The sequence below is a fragment of the Pteropus vampyrus genome, unplaced genomic scaffold, assembly GCF_000151845.1.
Source record: "Pteropus vampyrus isolate Shadow unplaced genomic scaffold, Pvam_2.0 Scaffold138, whole genome shotgun sequence".
In the NCBI taxonomy this organism is placed as follows: Eukaryota; Metazoa; Chordata; class Mammalia; order Chiroptera; family Pteropodidae; genus Pteropus; species Pteropus vampyrus.
In genome coordinates, this window is record NW_011888919.1 from 1,813,829 (window position 1) to 1,827,187 (window position 13,359).

At 48.1% G+C, this 13,359-nt stretch overlaps 1 protein-coding gene and 1 pseudogene across 1 annotated transcript; both read right to left on the bottom strand.

Moving 5' to 3' along the window:
• Positions 1-695: 695 nt before the first annotated feature.
• On the bottom strand, positions 696-5,372 carry IGSF23 (immunoglobulin superfamily member 23). The gene is made up of 3 exons (XM_023535252.1): positions 5,078-5,372; positions 3,000-3,153; positions 696-729 (listed from the first exon to the last, which is right to left on the bottom strand). The coding sequence occupies exons 1-3, from the start codon at positions 5,370-5,372 to the stop codon at positions 696-698; spliced, it is 483 nt and encodes a 160-aa protein (XP_023391020.1).
• Positions 5,373-12,600: 7,228 nt separating this feature from the next.
• Positions 12,601-12,719, bottom strand: LOC111744651 (annotated as a pseudogene).
• Positions 12,720-13,359: the final 640 nt, after the last annotated feature.

Genomic DNA, 13,359 nt, shown 5'->3' on the forward strand with positions numbered 1-13,359 from the left:
GCATCGTCCCTTCTGCTCTCGCTCTTGGAATCCTGCCTCTGTCACGTGAACAAACTTGGGTCTGCGTCCTGGAAAATGAGAGATGAAGAGAGGCCAGCTATCTCAGCTGAGACTGTCTTAGTCCAGACAGCCCTTAGGCAACCTGCCAATGGGCCACGATGCATGAGTGAGCCCAGCAGAGACCAGAATGGCCCAGCTGAGCCCAGCCCAAGTTAAGAACCCACAAAATTGGGAGCTAAATAAATGTCCGTTGTTTCCACCCATAAAGTTAGGTTTTTTTTTTTTTTTTTTGGTGGTGTTGTTTGTTACACAGCAGGCGCTAACTGATACACCCTTGGATTTACAGAAATCTTCCTGGATCCTTATATTAAAATTTTCCTTTTGTTTATTATTGAGCCACCTAAACAAGCAGTGTCTATTTCATTACATGTGTGGGCTATAAGCAAAATTTCATTTAATGAAATATACACTGCTTGTTTAGGTGGCTTCCAAGAATTTGGGTGAGATGGGCGGATAGGGTGTTGGCAGCCAGCGAGAGGAAATAAAAGCAGTCCCCGTGGCTCTCAACAAGATGGGAACAGCCCACAGACAAATGGTCAGGAAAACAGGACGGCTTCATAAGGTCCCTGGCCTCAGGGTTCTCTCTCTGCCCTTAATGGCATCACCTTTTAGGCTGACAGACAGGTGCCCCCACTTCAGCTGCATATCCGTATTCTTTGCCTGTCCGTCCTACAATGGAAGACAGAGAAATAAATAATCATAATGATATAATAATACATGTGGCTGACATCTGTCGAAGGCTCACCATGTGCCAGGTGCTATTTACAGCGATTTTCTCCCACCAGCTGTAACCTGCACACCTACCCTTTGAGGTCAGTATTACCATGATCCCTATTTTACAGACGGGGCATAGAGTGGTTAAAGGACTCACCCAAAGTCCCATAAGCCAGTGTATGGCAGAGTGGGGATGAACCTAAGTAGCCTCATTTCGGGGTCCATGGCCTTAACTGCAAACGACAGGGATCTCTCTTGGCCCTTGGTGGGTGTGGCAGACATGTGTGGGGCTCCCGCTAGGAGGTTCACGACAGCCACGCTTGTCCCCATGACCTCATTTCCAAGGTCGCAGCTGATTGGACGAGGCTGGCTCCTTCTGGTGGACATCAGCATTTTTCCACTGTCTGCGTTGAGATGGTGCGGAAGACAGGAAGTGACCTTTCCCGCCCCCTTGTGGAGGCAGGTACTGGTGGGGGGGGGGTCTGGCGAGGATTTCACCCCAGCCTGATTTCTTATCCTTCCCCTCTAAGAACAGGTCTTGAAATTAGATCTGGTTTTGATTCAGCCATTTGTCACCTGTGTGTCCCTGGGCAAGTTGATGAGCTTCTCTGAACTTTAGTTCTACTCGTTTAGAAAATGAGGACAAGAACAGGACCCATCCTAGAGAGCTGTCATGACTTGAAGGCTCCCAGGGCTTACAGAGGAACCGGGAAATGCCACAGTAATGAAGACGATGCGGTGATCCAGAGAGCAGGTTGGCTCTCCCCTCCCCCTGGAAGGTTCTACACAGGACTTGCCGACTGGAGACCTGGCTCTGTCCCTCTCAGCTGGCCCCCCAAGTCTTTCCAAACCATTTCGATTTGCAGATTTCCCTTCCACAGTTTTTAAGCTTCAAAGGCTCATATTGTTAACAGCTGAAAAGAAGCAGTGTAGGCTAAAGGCTAGAACTAGGAGTAGGGTTCTGGGTTTGAATCTCTCCTTCCCAGCTGTGGGCTCTGGGGTCATTCACTTCTCTCTGAACCTTAGTTTTCTCCTTGACAAAAATAAGACCTTCATTTCAACCCCACCTCCTACCTTGTCGAGCTCTTGTGGAGATTAAACAGAATAATGTTTATCAGGCACAGAACAGACACTCTAGATGTGGCAAGATATACTATTATTATATTATAATAATATAAGGTGAGATTATATTATTATAGTATTATCATAATAGCTAGCACATCTAGGATGAAAATATAAGTCAGCTGTAAGTCAGATCCTGTCCCTCCTCTGCTCTAACCCACATGGTCCCCATCTTACTCAGAACGAAAGTCGAGTCCTTACATGACCCAGAAGACCTTACACTGCCTGTCACTCACCCCCTTCCCTCTCTGATCTCACGTCACTCTTTGTGCCATTCCTCACGCCACTCCAGCCACACTGGCCTCCTTGTTATTCTTCGAACACACCAGGCAAGTCCTACCTCAGTGCCTGTGCACTCACTGTCCCCCTGCTAGGCGTGCCTTTCCCCACATACCCACTGCCTCCTTCCCTTCTTTCCTTTGCTCAATATCTTTGCCAAAGTGTCACTTTTTCAGGGAGGCCTTTGCTGATTTAGTTAAATCGTGGCCCATCCCCACACCCCCTGGCCCCCTCTCAGCCTTCCTCCCCTCCTTAGTACTCACCGATCATCCAACATACTATTTATATTTCACTCGGTCATCACGTAATTTTTAGCTTCTGTGACTGGAACTCAAGTTCATGAGGGCAGAGACTTCCCACTGTTAATTTCCAAGTTATCCCAAGTGCTTGGCACACAGTGAGCACTCGACAGATATGCGTAGAAGGAGTGAGTATGGCATTTAGCATATCTCAGGCAGGGCTTTAAATGCTTTAGAAATAATTGCTCGTTCGATCCTCACAACAGCCCCGTGAGGCGGGCGCTATTATTATCATCCCCATTTGGCAGATGGGCAAACCGAGGCGCAGAGAGGGGAAGTGACTTGCCCATAATGGAGCTGGGATTTGCTCACTCCTGTCTCTTTGTTCTCCTGGGGTCACTGTACACACTGACGAGGTAGATGGATGGGCAGAGCAGGGGTCAAAGCCATCTTCTCTGAATGAGCCTGAAGCTCCTTGGGATAAGGCTGTTGGTTTGGCTTCTGTCTTGGTGCAGAGAGAGCTCTGTGCCTCATGGGCACCGAGTGGATGTCGGTCAGGGGACGGGGGTGAAGGGCACAAGGTACCTTTGGCTCTGGATGATGGTGAAGCCCATGCCTGCGATCACTATCAGGATCCCCAGGTTTCCAGCTATGACGAGGGCCATGGCAGATCTTCCCGATAGAGAGAAAATGGGGTTCGGCTCAATAGGCTCAGCGTCTGTGGGATCCACGTTGCCTTCTGTGGACCAAGAAGGAGTAAGACTGGAGGAGCCACCGCCCTGCACACCCTCCGCTCCCACCATTCCGCATCCCAAACGCCTCTTCTGTCCATCCCCAACCTCTGGATCTGCTCCCAGGCCCCGTTCCTGTTCTCCTGCCCCAGGCTCTCCCCTACTCATCCCCCCCACACGGAAGTCAGAGGGGTCTCTCTAGAGTTCAAACTTGGCCCTGTCCCTCCTCTGCTCAGAACCTTGCTGTGGCTCCCTCACCTTGGCCCATAAGGCCCTGCCACCTGGCCGGTCTCATCTCTCCTCACCCCACTTTTGTAACCCAGCCCCATGGGACTTTATACAATGTTCTAAGCTCACCTCTCTCTCTCTTACTTCCAGGACTTTCTCTGTGCCCCTGGAATGCCTGGAATGCCATTTTCTCCCCCTCGGCCGAGATATTTCCTATGCATCCTAGAACTAGCTCAGATGTCCTCTCCTCCAGGAAGCCGTCCTTGACTGCCTTGCTGGGTCAGGCGCCCCCTTGGGTCCCACAGCCCTCTGGGCTCCCCCACCCCAGTCATTACTGTTTGTGGACAGGTCTGTCCCCCACTAGACTGGGAGTCCGGTGGGGGCAGGGCTGGGGCTGTCTTCCTCCTCAGAGTGTCCTCGGCACTGCCCAGCATGGGCTGGTCACACAGTCTGTGCTCAATAAACATTTCCTGAATAGCTGATGAATGAGTGAAGGGGCTCTTGGAAGTATCGTCATTCTTAATGAACATATCAGGGTCACCAGGTGCTACAAGATTAAACATATTTTTCTCCCAGTGAATTATCCCAAAACCAAATCCTGAAGCTGTCACTGACTGGGCCCTGACCAGGGAGAGGAGTCGGCTCTCTGGGACCTGGCCAAACCAAGCCTTCCAACAACCCGGCCCTTCCAAGCCTTGGAAGGTTTCCCCGCCAGCCAAAGAACCCCCCCAACTCCCCAACGGCCCCTCCAACCCAACCCAAACCAACTGCCCCCCAAGAAAAAAAAAAATTATATTCGTGATGTAATTCCTCTTACCTGAAGTACCTGCTGCTAACAGGTATGGTGCCAGCCTCATATATGCACTATTTCAGTTCCTTTTAACAATCCTGCAGAGGCATACACGATCGCTCCTGTTATATCCAGAGAAGGGAAGTCGCTTGTCCTAAGTCATCTGTCCAGGAAGGCACAAGGGCAGGAATTGAAATCGGCTTCCACCAGCTCCCAAAATACTTTTCTTATCCCTACGACTGCCTGTTCCTGTTATTGCTGCCCAGAGCTCCATGCATGCTACTGCCCACGGTAACCATCACAAAATTCATAATATCGATGATGCTAATTGTAGCAACGATGCCGACTAGCTCTTGTTTACTCGCTAATGTTCAGCAGTGCAAGGCACTCTTACTTTGAGCTGTTCACCTGCTTATCTCATTGATAACTACACTTTGGGTGGCACTATTATTTTCCCAATTTTACAGATGAGGAAACCGAGGCACAGAGTAGTCGAGGTACCGGTCCAAAGTCACACAGCCAGGAAGTAGTGGAGCCAGAATTCAAAATGCAAAGCCCAAGCTCAGAACCACTTGTGATGTTAGCACCTGCATTTTTTCACAGGCATGTGCCCAAGGCTCAGGCTCAGGCTTCCCAGGTTCACACGGCCAGCAACTGGTTGGAGCTGGGACATAGGCAGCCGGCTCCAGACCCTGAGCTAAGCCTTCATGAGAGTTTATCTCTTTGAGTTGCAGCCTCTCATCTGTAAAATGGGCTTATAATGCCCATTCTGCCACGTGGAGGGAAGATTGGGATGACATCTTGGTCATAAAGGGGCTCAGGGAGACCACTCTAGAAGATGGCTCGATGGAACCAGGAAAGTTGGCCAGTGACCAACGAGGGTATAGGGTCTGGGGCGGGGGAGAGGGACTCACGCGACAGTGAGATAGTCACAGACTTGGAGGAATGCTCTTCCTGGCTGTTCTTGGCCGTGCACATGTAGGTCCCCAGGTGCTCCCAGGACAATTTCTGGATGATCAGCATTGACCCGGTCCCACAGGGCTGCCCGTTGAGGGTCCAGTGCAGCACGGGGTCGGGGCTGACTGCAGTCAGACACTTCAAGACCACCGAGTAGTTGAGGTCACTCTGGATGACACCCTGGATAGTCCCTGGAAATGTCGGTAGCAACACCGGGTCACGGCTGGCTGTGTGAACAGGGAGCAAGGCCATATGCGTGGAGATCACTCAGAGAAGCTGAGCACTTCTTTGGCCCACCACAGAGACAGTCATTCATTCATTCATTCATTCATTCACCCACAAATGTGCTTGGAGTGCCTGGTCTGCGCCCAACACTGAGTGTGGCAGACCTGCTGGTGTCCCCACCCCAGACCCTCATCCTCACCACTTCCAACTGCCAGCAGTGTATCTGTTGCTTACGGGCTTTCGCTGGTGGCCAGAGCCCATTTGCCCATGGAGGCAACAGGCCAGCATGCTGGGGAATTGGCACACCGCAGGTGGCTTGATGACTGACACGGCGAGGCGTATAAATACCCCAGCTGGACCAGGGTCAGGCCGAGGAGCTGGGAGGAGTGGTTGGCTTCTAGATTATTTTTGAAGGCAGAGCCCTCAGGATTTGCTGATGGACTGGGTGTGAGTGGGAGAGAAAGAGAGGAAGAGAGCCTCCACAGCTTGGGGCTTGAGCCACTGGCTGCTAGGGGGGTGCTCTTTACTGAGGGTAGGGTGCGTGCATAATCCTCACCATGGTCCTCTTCCCATGTTTTTCTTCAGCTGAAAAACTCTGAAGGCTCGGGGTTCTTAGGGTCAGATCTCAAGGTCACAGAGAACACAGCTGGGATTTGAACCTGAGGAGTGTGATGTCATGGCAAGTGCTAGGAACCTTCACACTGAGCTGGTTTCCGATCTTAGTGCAATATGATAAGTGAAAAGAACTTTAGCCCAGCCAGAGAGCTCACGGAAGGCTTCCTGGAGGAGGTGGTACTTGAGCTACGCCTTGCAGGAAGAGAAAGAGTCCACCAGGTGTAGAAACAAGAAACAATGTCACAGCCACCTAGACAAGCCTCTTATTGTGAGCCTCTGTTCTAAACACACGTTAACTTATAGCTCGTCATGCTGCGAGGGAGACCCGCGCTCAGGGAAATCATTTAGTAGGTTTAGTAATCGGTATTTAAAACATGAAATGAAATATAATAGAAAATGACAGAATGTATTACTCAAAGAGATAATTGCTATTCCATGACACTTATTTTTAGTTACTTATAATGTGTGTATATACGCACATGAATATAGGCCATGATGTGAAATGCATTTCTTACCATGGGTCATGATTGAAAAAGCTCGGAAAAGCACTGGATTTATTCATTTAGTCCTAGGGACTACTACAAGGTAGAGCTTATTATTGTTATCCCCATTTTGGTGGGAAAATGAAGGCTCAAAGAGGTCAAGTCCCTTGAAATACTCACAGCTAACATCCGCTTACCCTGTGACAGGCACTGTGCTAGGCATTTGACATGGGTGAACTCAATTTGCTCCTCATAACTATCCGGTGAGGTAGGTTCTACTATCCTGTGAGGTAGGTTCTACAATCTGACTAGTGTTCTTATAAAAAGAGAAGATTAGGACACACACCCCGTTTTACAGACGAAGACACTGAAGCACACAGACGCGAGGTCCTGGTAAGTGGTGGAACAGTGGTTTGAACGCAGGTCCTTGGGGTTTTGAAGCCTGCACAAGCTCTAGGCTGAGAATCGCACAGGCAAAGGTGTGGAGGTGGACCTTTAGAAGAAGAGTTAGCCTTCAAATCATAGAAATGCAGATTGATGGAACTCAGCAGCCCTTTAATTTTCTGGTGGGGGTAAATATCCCCCAGTACAAAAGTGGGGTTCTAACCCCCCCTTTTCAACTTTGCATTGTACCATAGAGACGTTGCTGGGCTAGAGAGGCAGTGTGTGTGGAATCTTAAGGATCATAGAGTGCTGGAGAATCCCAGCTTGGCCCTCTGCTTCTATGTTACCACAGGCTATTGAGGTTGTTTCTCTGAGCCTCAGTTTCCCCACCTGTGCAATGGGATCAGTGCTCAGAGCATTTGCTTTCTCAGGTTGCGAAATCTCCCAGTGTTTGGTACATAGTGAGCGCTCAGTAAATTGGAGCCATTCACTTGTGCTCCCTGGTGTTTACTCTGGCTGGCCTGTCTGCAGGACCGTGTTTCCCCACTCTTCGCCTGGCAAACTCCTGCTCAGCCTACAAGCCCCAGCTCAGATAGCCCTTCCTCTGGGAAGCCCTACCTGGTCCCCTAGTGGGTCAGATATCTTCTTGGGTTCTCACATCTCCCTGGCTGTGAGGCCAGCGCCAGCCAGGACAGAGAAGGCACTAAAAAAAGCATTGGATGCACACATAACAATCAGCACCGATGAATGTTTTGTTGAATAGGAGTCTAAGGTTCTTCCTGAGGCCTACGAGGCCTTGCACGTCTACTGACCCCCAGCTCTACCTGCCTCCCTTAGCCACACTTAAAAGTCAATGGCCTCACCTGGCCCACACCCTCTACACTGCTCTATTCTAAGTTTCTCATACTCACCAAGCTATCTCTTAGCCCTCCAGCCCTTGTCCATGCTGTTCTCACTGGCCGGAACAACCTTCCACGTCATCTTTATTGCCTACCTTCCCTTCTCTTCAGACAGCGTTTTAAATGTTACTTCTTTAGGGAAGCTGTCTCTGACCCTGCCCTTAGGATTATTCATTTCATGTCTGTCTGCCCTGATAGACTGGGAATTCTATGGTGGGAGAAACCAACTCTGCCATTCCCTGATGAATTCACCCTTCTCTGGAAAGCAGTGATGTTGGCAATTCGGATATTCCACAGAGAAGCAGTAAAGTAATTCTTTGCTGTTTTTTTTTTTTTAACGCCTACAGCACTTGGTCTTCCTAGGTGGTCTCCCATTCAAGTACTAACCTAGCTTCTGAGATCAGACGAGATCGGGCACGTTCAGCGTGGCATGGCTGTAGACAGGAAAGTAATTCTTTAAAGCGAAAATGTATGTACAGGAAAAAGCAAGGTATATATAGAGTTTGCAGTTTCCACTGAGGGTCTTGGAACATATCCCCCGTGGATAAGGGGGGCTACTGTAATATGGTCTCCCTTATGAATTGAATTGTATCCCCTCCAAATTTATATGTTGAAGCCCTAGCCCCTAAATACCTCAGAATGTGACTATATATATGGCGACAGGGCCTTGAAAGAGATAACTAAGGTAAAATCATGCCGTTAGGGTGAGCTCTAATATGATCTGACTAGTGTTCTTATAAAAAGAGAAGATTAGGACACACAGAAAGCCAACAGGAGTGTGCACACAAAGGAAAGACTGTGTGAGGACACAGTGAGAAGAAGTCCATCGGCAGGCCAAAGAGACAGGTCTCAGACGAAACCAAACGTGCTGACACCTTGATCTTGGACTTCTGGCCTCCGGAACTATGAGAAATAAATTTCTGTTGTTTAAGCCATCTGGTCTATGGTATTACGTTATGGCAGCCCTAACAGACAAATACAGTCTCTAAACTACCTTTTTGGGAGGATAGGTCTGGTTAATTTCAGGACTTTGTTTTTCTGGGTTGGGTATGAAAGTTCAAGTCCAAAGCTGAATAGCTCATAAAAACAGAGGCGAGTTTGAAGTCTGCCAATAGAGACTTCTGCCCTTCCCCAAGTGATGATGAACAAACATTTAATGAATATCTGTTGGAAAGTGTGACAGATGACAAAAAATAGATAGCAACGTGCAACTCCTCTCTTCAAGAGGTGAAGCCTACTTCCCTCCCATTGAAGCTGGGCCAGTCACGTGACTTGCTTTGACCAATAAAACATGGCAGAAGTGATGACATGCCAGTTCTGAGCCCGGGGCCTCCTCCATTGCTGACTGAACAAGCCCGTTAGCCTGCTGGAAGATGAGAGGCTGTGTGGCCCCAGCTGCTAGCCACGTCACTGCCAGACATATGAAGGAGGCTACCCCAGACCAGTGCCCAGGCACTCCCTGGCTGACCACAGACTCGTGAATGAGACCAGGAGAACTGTTTAGCAGAATCATGAGCTAAAGAAATGGTTGCTATTTTAAGTTTTAGGGGGGTTTTTAGGGAGCAATTGATTACTGGCACTGAATGGGCCCTGATGGGCCCTGCTGACTGAGAATTCAGTCCCTCCTGCTGTGGAGCCCCACTCACGCTCGACGTGCATCTGCCCTGTCACACTTCTGCGTCCCTCGATGGTTTCCAGCACCACCGTGTAGTTGTCCGAGTCTAGAGCTGTCACATTTCTGATGACCAGGCTGCCGTGTGTGCCCAGTGTCTCTCGCCCAGTATGGCCAGGCCCTGGGAGGCCCTCAGGGGAGAAGATCACGGTTTCTGGCTGAGCCTTGTGTCCTCAGAACCAAGAAGTAGAGAGAACACCATCAAGGCTGCTGGGTACGAGAAGGTGAGCACTGGCTCCCTCGGCCAAGAATCCCAGAAACGCAGAGGAGGGCAGCTCCGAGGAGGCAGAGCAGGTGCAGGATGCGAGCAGGGTGCCTGGAGGAGATGGAGAGGGAGAGGAGAGAAATGGGGATCCAGCGGGACCAAAAGTGAGATGCTGCCCCAAGTAACCCTTCCTGAGCTGGCGAGAATGAGTGTGGCACATTTGAGAGTTGATGGTGACTACTTATCATGATAAAAATATTGTAGAAATGAAAAGGAACATTCGTTGAGTACCTCCTACCAGCTAGACTCTGTTCTAAGCTCTGAACATGTGTTCTCTCACTCATCTGTTATGCTAACCCCACGAAGCATCGACGAGGCTGGATGTGCTGTAGGTCCACTCTCCTTTCTGCTCTGCTCCTTGACAGGCTGATTTCTCTGAGCTGCATCATTGGGGTCCCCTCGCCTCTTGCTTCTGGGTGGCTTCTGCCAATGGGAGTAACCTTGAGGTTACTGGTCCCACAGCTGTCTCCCTGCGCCACCAGAATGGGTCGGCTGTGTCCCCCTACTGAAGTTTCTATTGAGCGATCATCTCCATATACCACTATCCTTCGGTTTGAGGGCCCGCTCTGCGTCTTACAGCTTCCAGTCCAGGGGAGGTATCAGCTTCCTGCCCCTGGGTGATGCACAGTCCCATGTCACTCTACTTATACCCCCCCTACCCCTCTGTAAATAGTCTTTTTATCAAACCTTTCTTATTATTTATTTCGAGTAGACCATCTGCTTCTTGCCCCAACCCTGACCGATACAACTATCCTACCCCTGTTAGAGATGAAGAAATAAAGATTCAGAGAATTTACGACATTTTGGGGGGATGTCATAGGTGGTAAACAGCAGAGCTGTGATCCACACCCAGGCAGATGAAATTCTCAGCCACTGAACTATATGTTGGGTGTGCCCTCTGCCCCCAGTTTCTCTCACTTCCTCTCATTAAATTTCCACATTGCTTAGGGCTTGGAGTCGAAACCTTGGAGTCTGGCTCCAGCCCATACACGCTCACACACTCCACTCTTCTGCCTCTCACTGGAATGGTGGCTGATGTGGTAAGAACACAAGCCCTAGCCATAAAAGACTGAAAAAATTGACATAAACATAAAAAGAAACTTTGGCAAAGGTTAAAAAAAACCCACGACCCGCAAAGTCAAAAGAACAGTGACGTACCAGAAAAATGATTTGCAACTGATATCATAGACAAAAACTCATATCACTAATATATAGACCACTTAGTATCAATAGGAAAAATATCAGCAACCTAACAGAAAAATATGCAAAAGATATAGGTAGGCAGTTCCTATAAAAGAAAATTCAAATGTCTCTTGACATAGGGAAAATGTTCAGTGTACTCAGAGCAAGAAAAATGGAAAGTAAAACAAACTGAGATAATAATTCCTGCCTATTGGATTGGCAGGTGATCCAGAAGCTTGATGACTTGCTGTGTCGGAAGCTGAAGGAGGAGGGAACTCTCACACGTGGCTGGTACAGCCCCATGTGGAGGGCATTCTGGCAAAGTCTTTCAAGATTAAAAATTCCCATATCTAATGTTTGTACAGTGCTTAGAACGGTGTACTAACAGGATGACTGCCAGACACATGCTCGACAGTATAATTATAGCTCCCATCATTATTATGATTTTTGCCTTCACAACCACAAGCACTGGATGTACTGCAAATATGCCTTTCAAAGACAAAAAAAGCAATGTAATAAGTGGTTACATTTTAAGGATCAGAAATACCCACTTATGGAACAAACGTTAAAACATCCGGTTTCCTCTTGGTAAATGAATGACAGTAGCGGCCGGGGATAATGACTCCCAGGGCAGGCGGCATCGGATACAAGTGTGCTGGCCGAATGCCAGGGACTGCGCCAAACTCTCCCAACCATTACCTCACTGAGCCCTTCAACAACTCTGAGGTTGATTCTAGTCTGTTTTATAGTCAGGGAAATGGAGACACAGTAAGCTTGAGTCTCAGACCCAAGATCGTAAGTGGATGGCTGGGAGTCGTCCCACCATAAGGTCTTCTGGGGGACTCTCACTTCCTACGTTCATTGATTTTATCTCTGAGCTGACAGCTGGTGTGACTTTTCGACTCCCCTCCTCCTAAACCTTCCATGGCTCCCCAGTGCCCTCAGGACGCAGAGCTGACTCCTTCATCTGGGGCCCGTGCTACATCTCAGTGCTCTTCGCTCGCTCTCTACGTCAGTCAGACCGAACTCCACGCAGTGCTCTGGCCTCTAGACCTTCGTCCACGCTGTTCCCCCTACCTAGAATGCTGTTCTCTCTCTTTTTCTAGCTGTGATTCAAGTTTCAGCTCCGGCATCCCCTCTCCTGAGGTCTTCCCTGCCCCTCAGGTGTGCTCGGTAATAGAAAACACAATGTTTGGGCAGGAACACAAACTGACTTGATGGGGTGAGGGAAGCTCTTGTCACAAAGTGACAAGAGTAAAAGTTTATACCCGAGTACCTGCTCAAGGCTTTGCTTTCCTATCTTGATGGAAAAAATTTGCACTCTTATGCTTTTATGCAACTAAGCACAGGGATGCAATTTGCATAACTGATGTCATACCCTTCTGAGGCCCTATTTTGATTTTGACAACTTCGATAGGTCCTCCCCTGGCCACCATATTCAGACCTGAGCCCTCCGGGTCTCCCTCCCCCACCCCATTTCTGCACCATCGACTCTGAGTCCTCACTGTCTGGGACAGGAGTGTTTTCCTTCTAGACTGTGAGCCCCAGGAGAGCAGGCCTGGGGCTGTCTTGCCCACCTCTGTGTCCCCAGGACCACCCGGTACAGGCTGGGTGCAGAGCAGTGTTTATTAAATAAATGACCAAAGGGGCAGATTCCAGGTCTGGAGTCCTCATTCCAAGATCAAATTCTGACTCTGACACAGCCGCAGGTACCTGGTAAATCAGGGAGTGTCCCCAAGACATTTTTTTTTTTTAATGCCTACAGCACCTGGTATTCCTAGGTGGTCTCTCATCCAAGTACTAACCAGGCCCAACCCTGCTTAGCTTCCAAGATCAGACGAGATCAGGAACGTTCAGGGTGGCATGGCCATAAACATCCCAAGACATCTTAAGAAGAAGACCTGACATCTTAGCAGCCCTTACTCCAGCTGACGTAGAATCCTGGTTTCATTTGTAGACTCTGAGGTTGCTAGGCCTGGGTGCATAACCCTGACTCTGCCACTTATTATTTCTGGGTGCTGAGCCTTAGTTTCTCCACTTATCAAGGAGGCGTTGACAGTAACCATTTCCTAGGAGTGTCTGAGATTCAATGAGATTATGAATTTTCAGGGCTAAGGACAGTCTAACTGGTATTTCATACATAAACTAAACTATATTAATAAATTAAATATTAATTAATTTATAGTAATTCTGTATTAGAGTAGAATTATATATTTATGTTATTTTAATTGTATAATAAGTAATTATATATAATTATATATCATATGAATTATATAACAGAATTATGTCACAATATAACTATAATTACATATTTATATGTAGTAATATATTATAATTACATATCAAATTTATAATTTAATAACAAACATACAAAATATGAATAAATAAAATATAAATTATATTACTAAATATAAATGTTTTGTATACTTAAAATGTATTATTTATATACTTATATAAATATATATATTTAAGCATGCCAGATGAAGGATGGAATTTCAGAGCTAGAACCATAGAG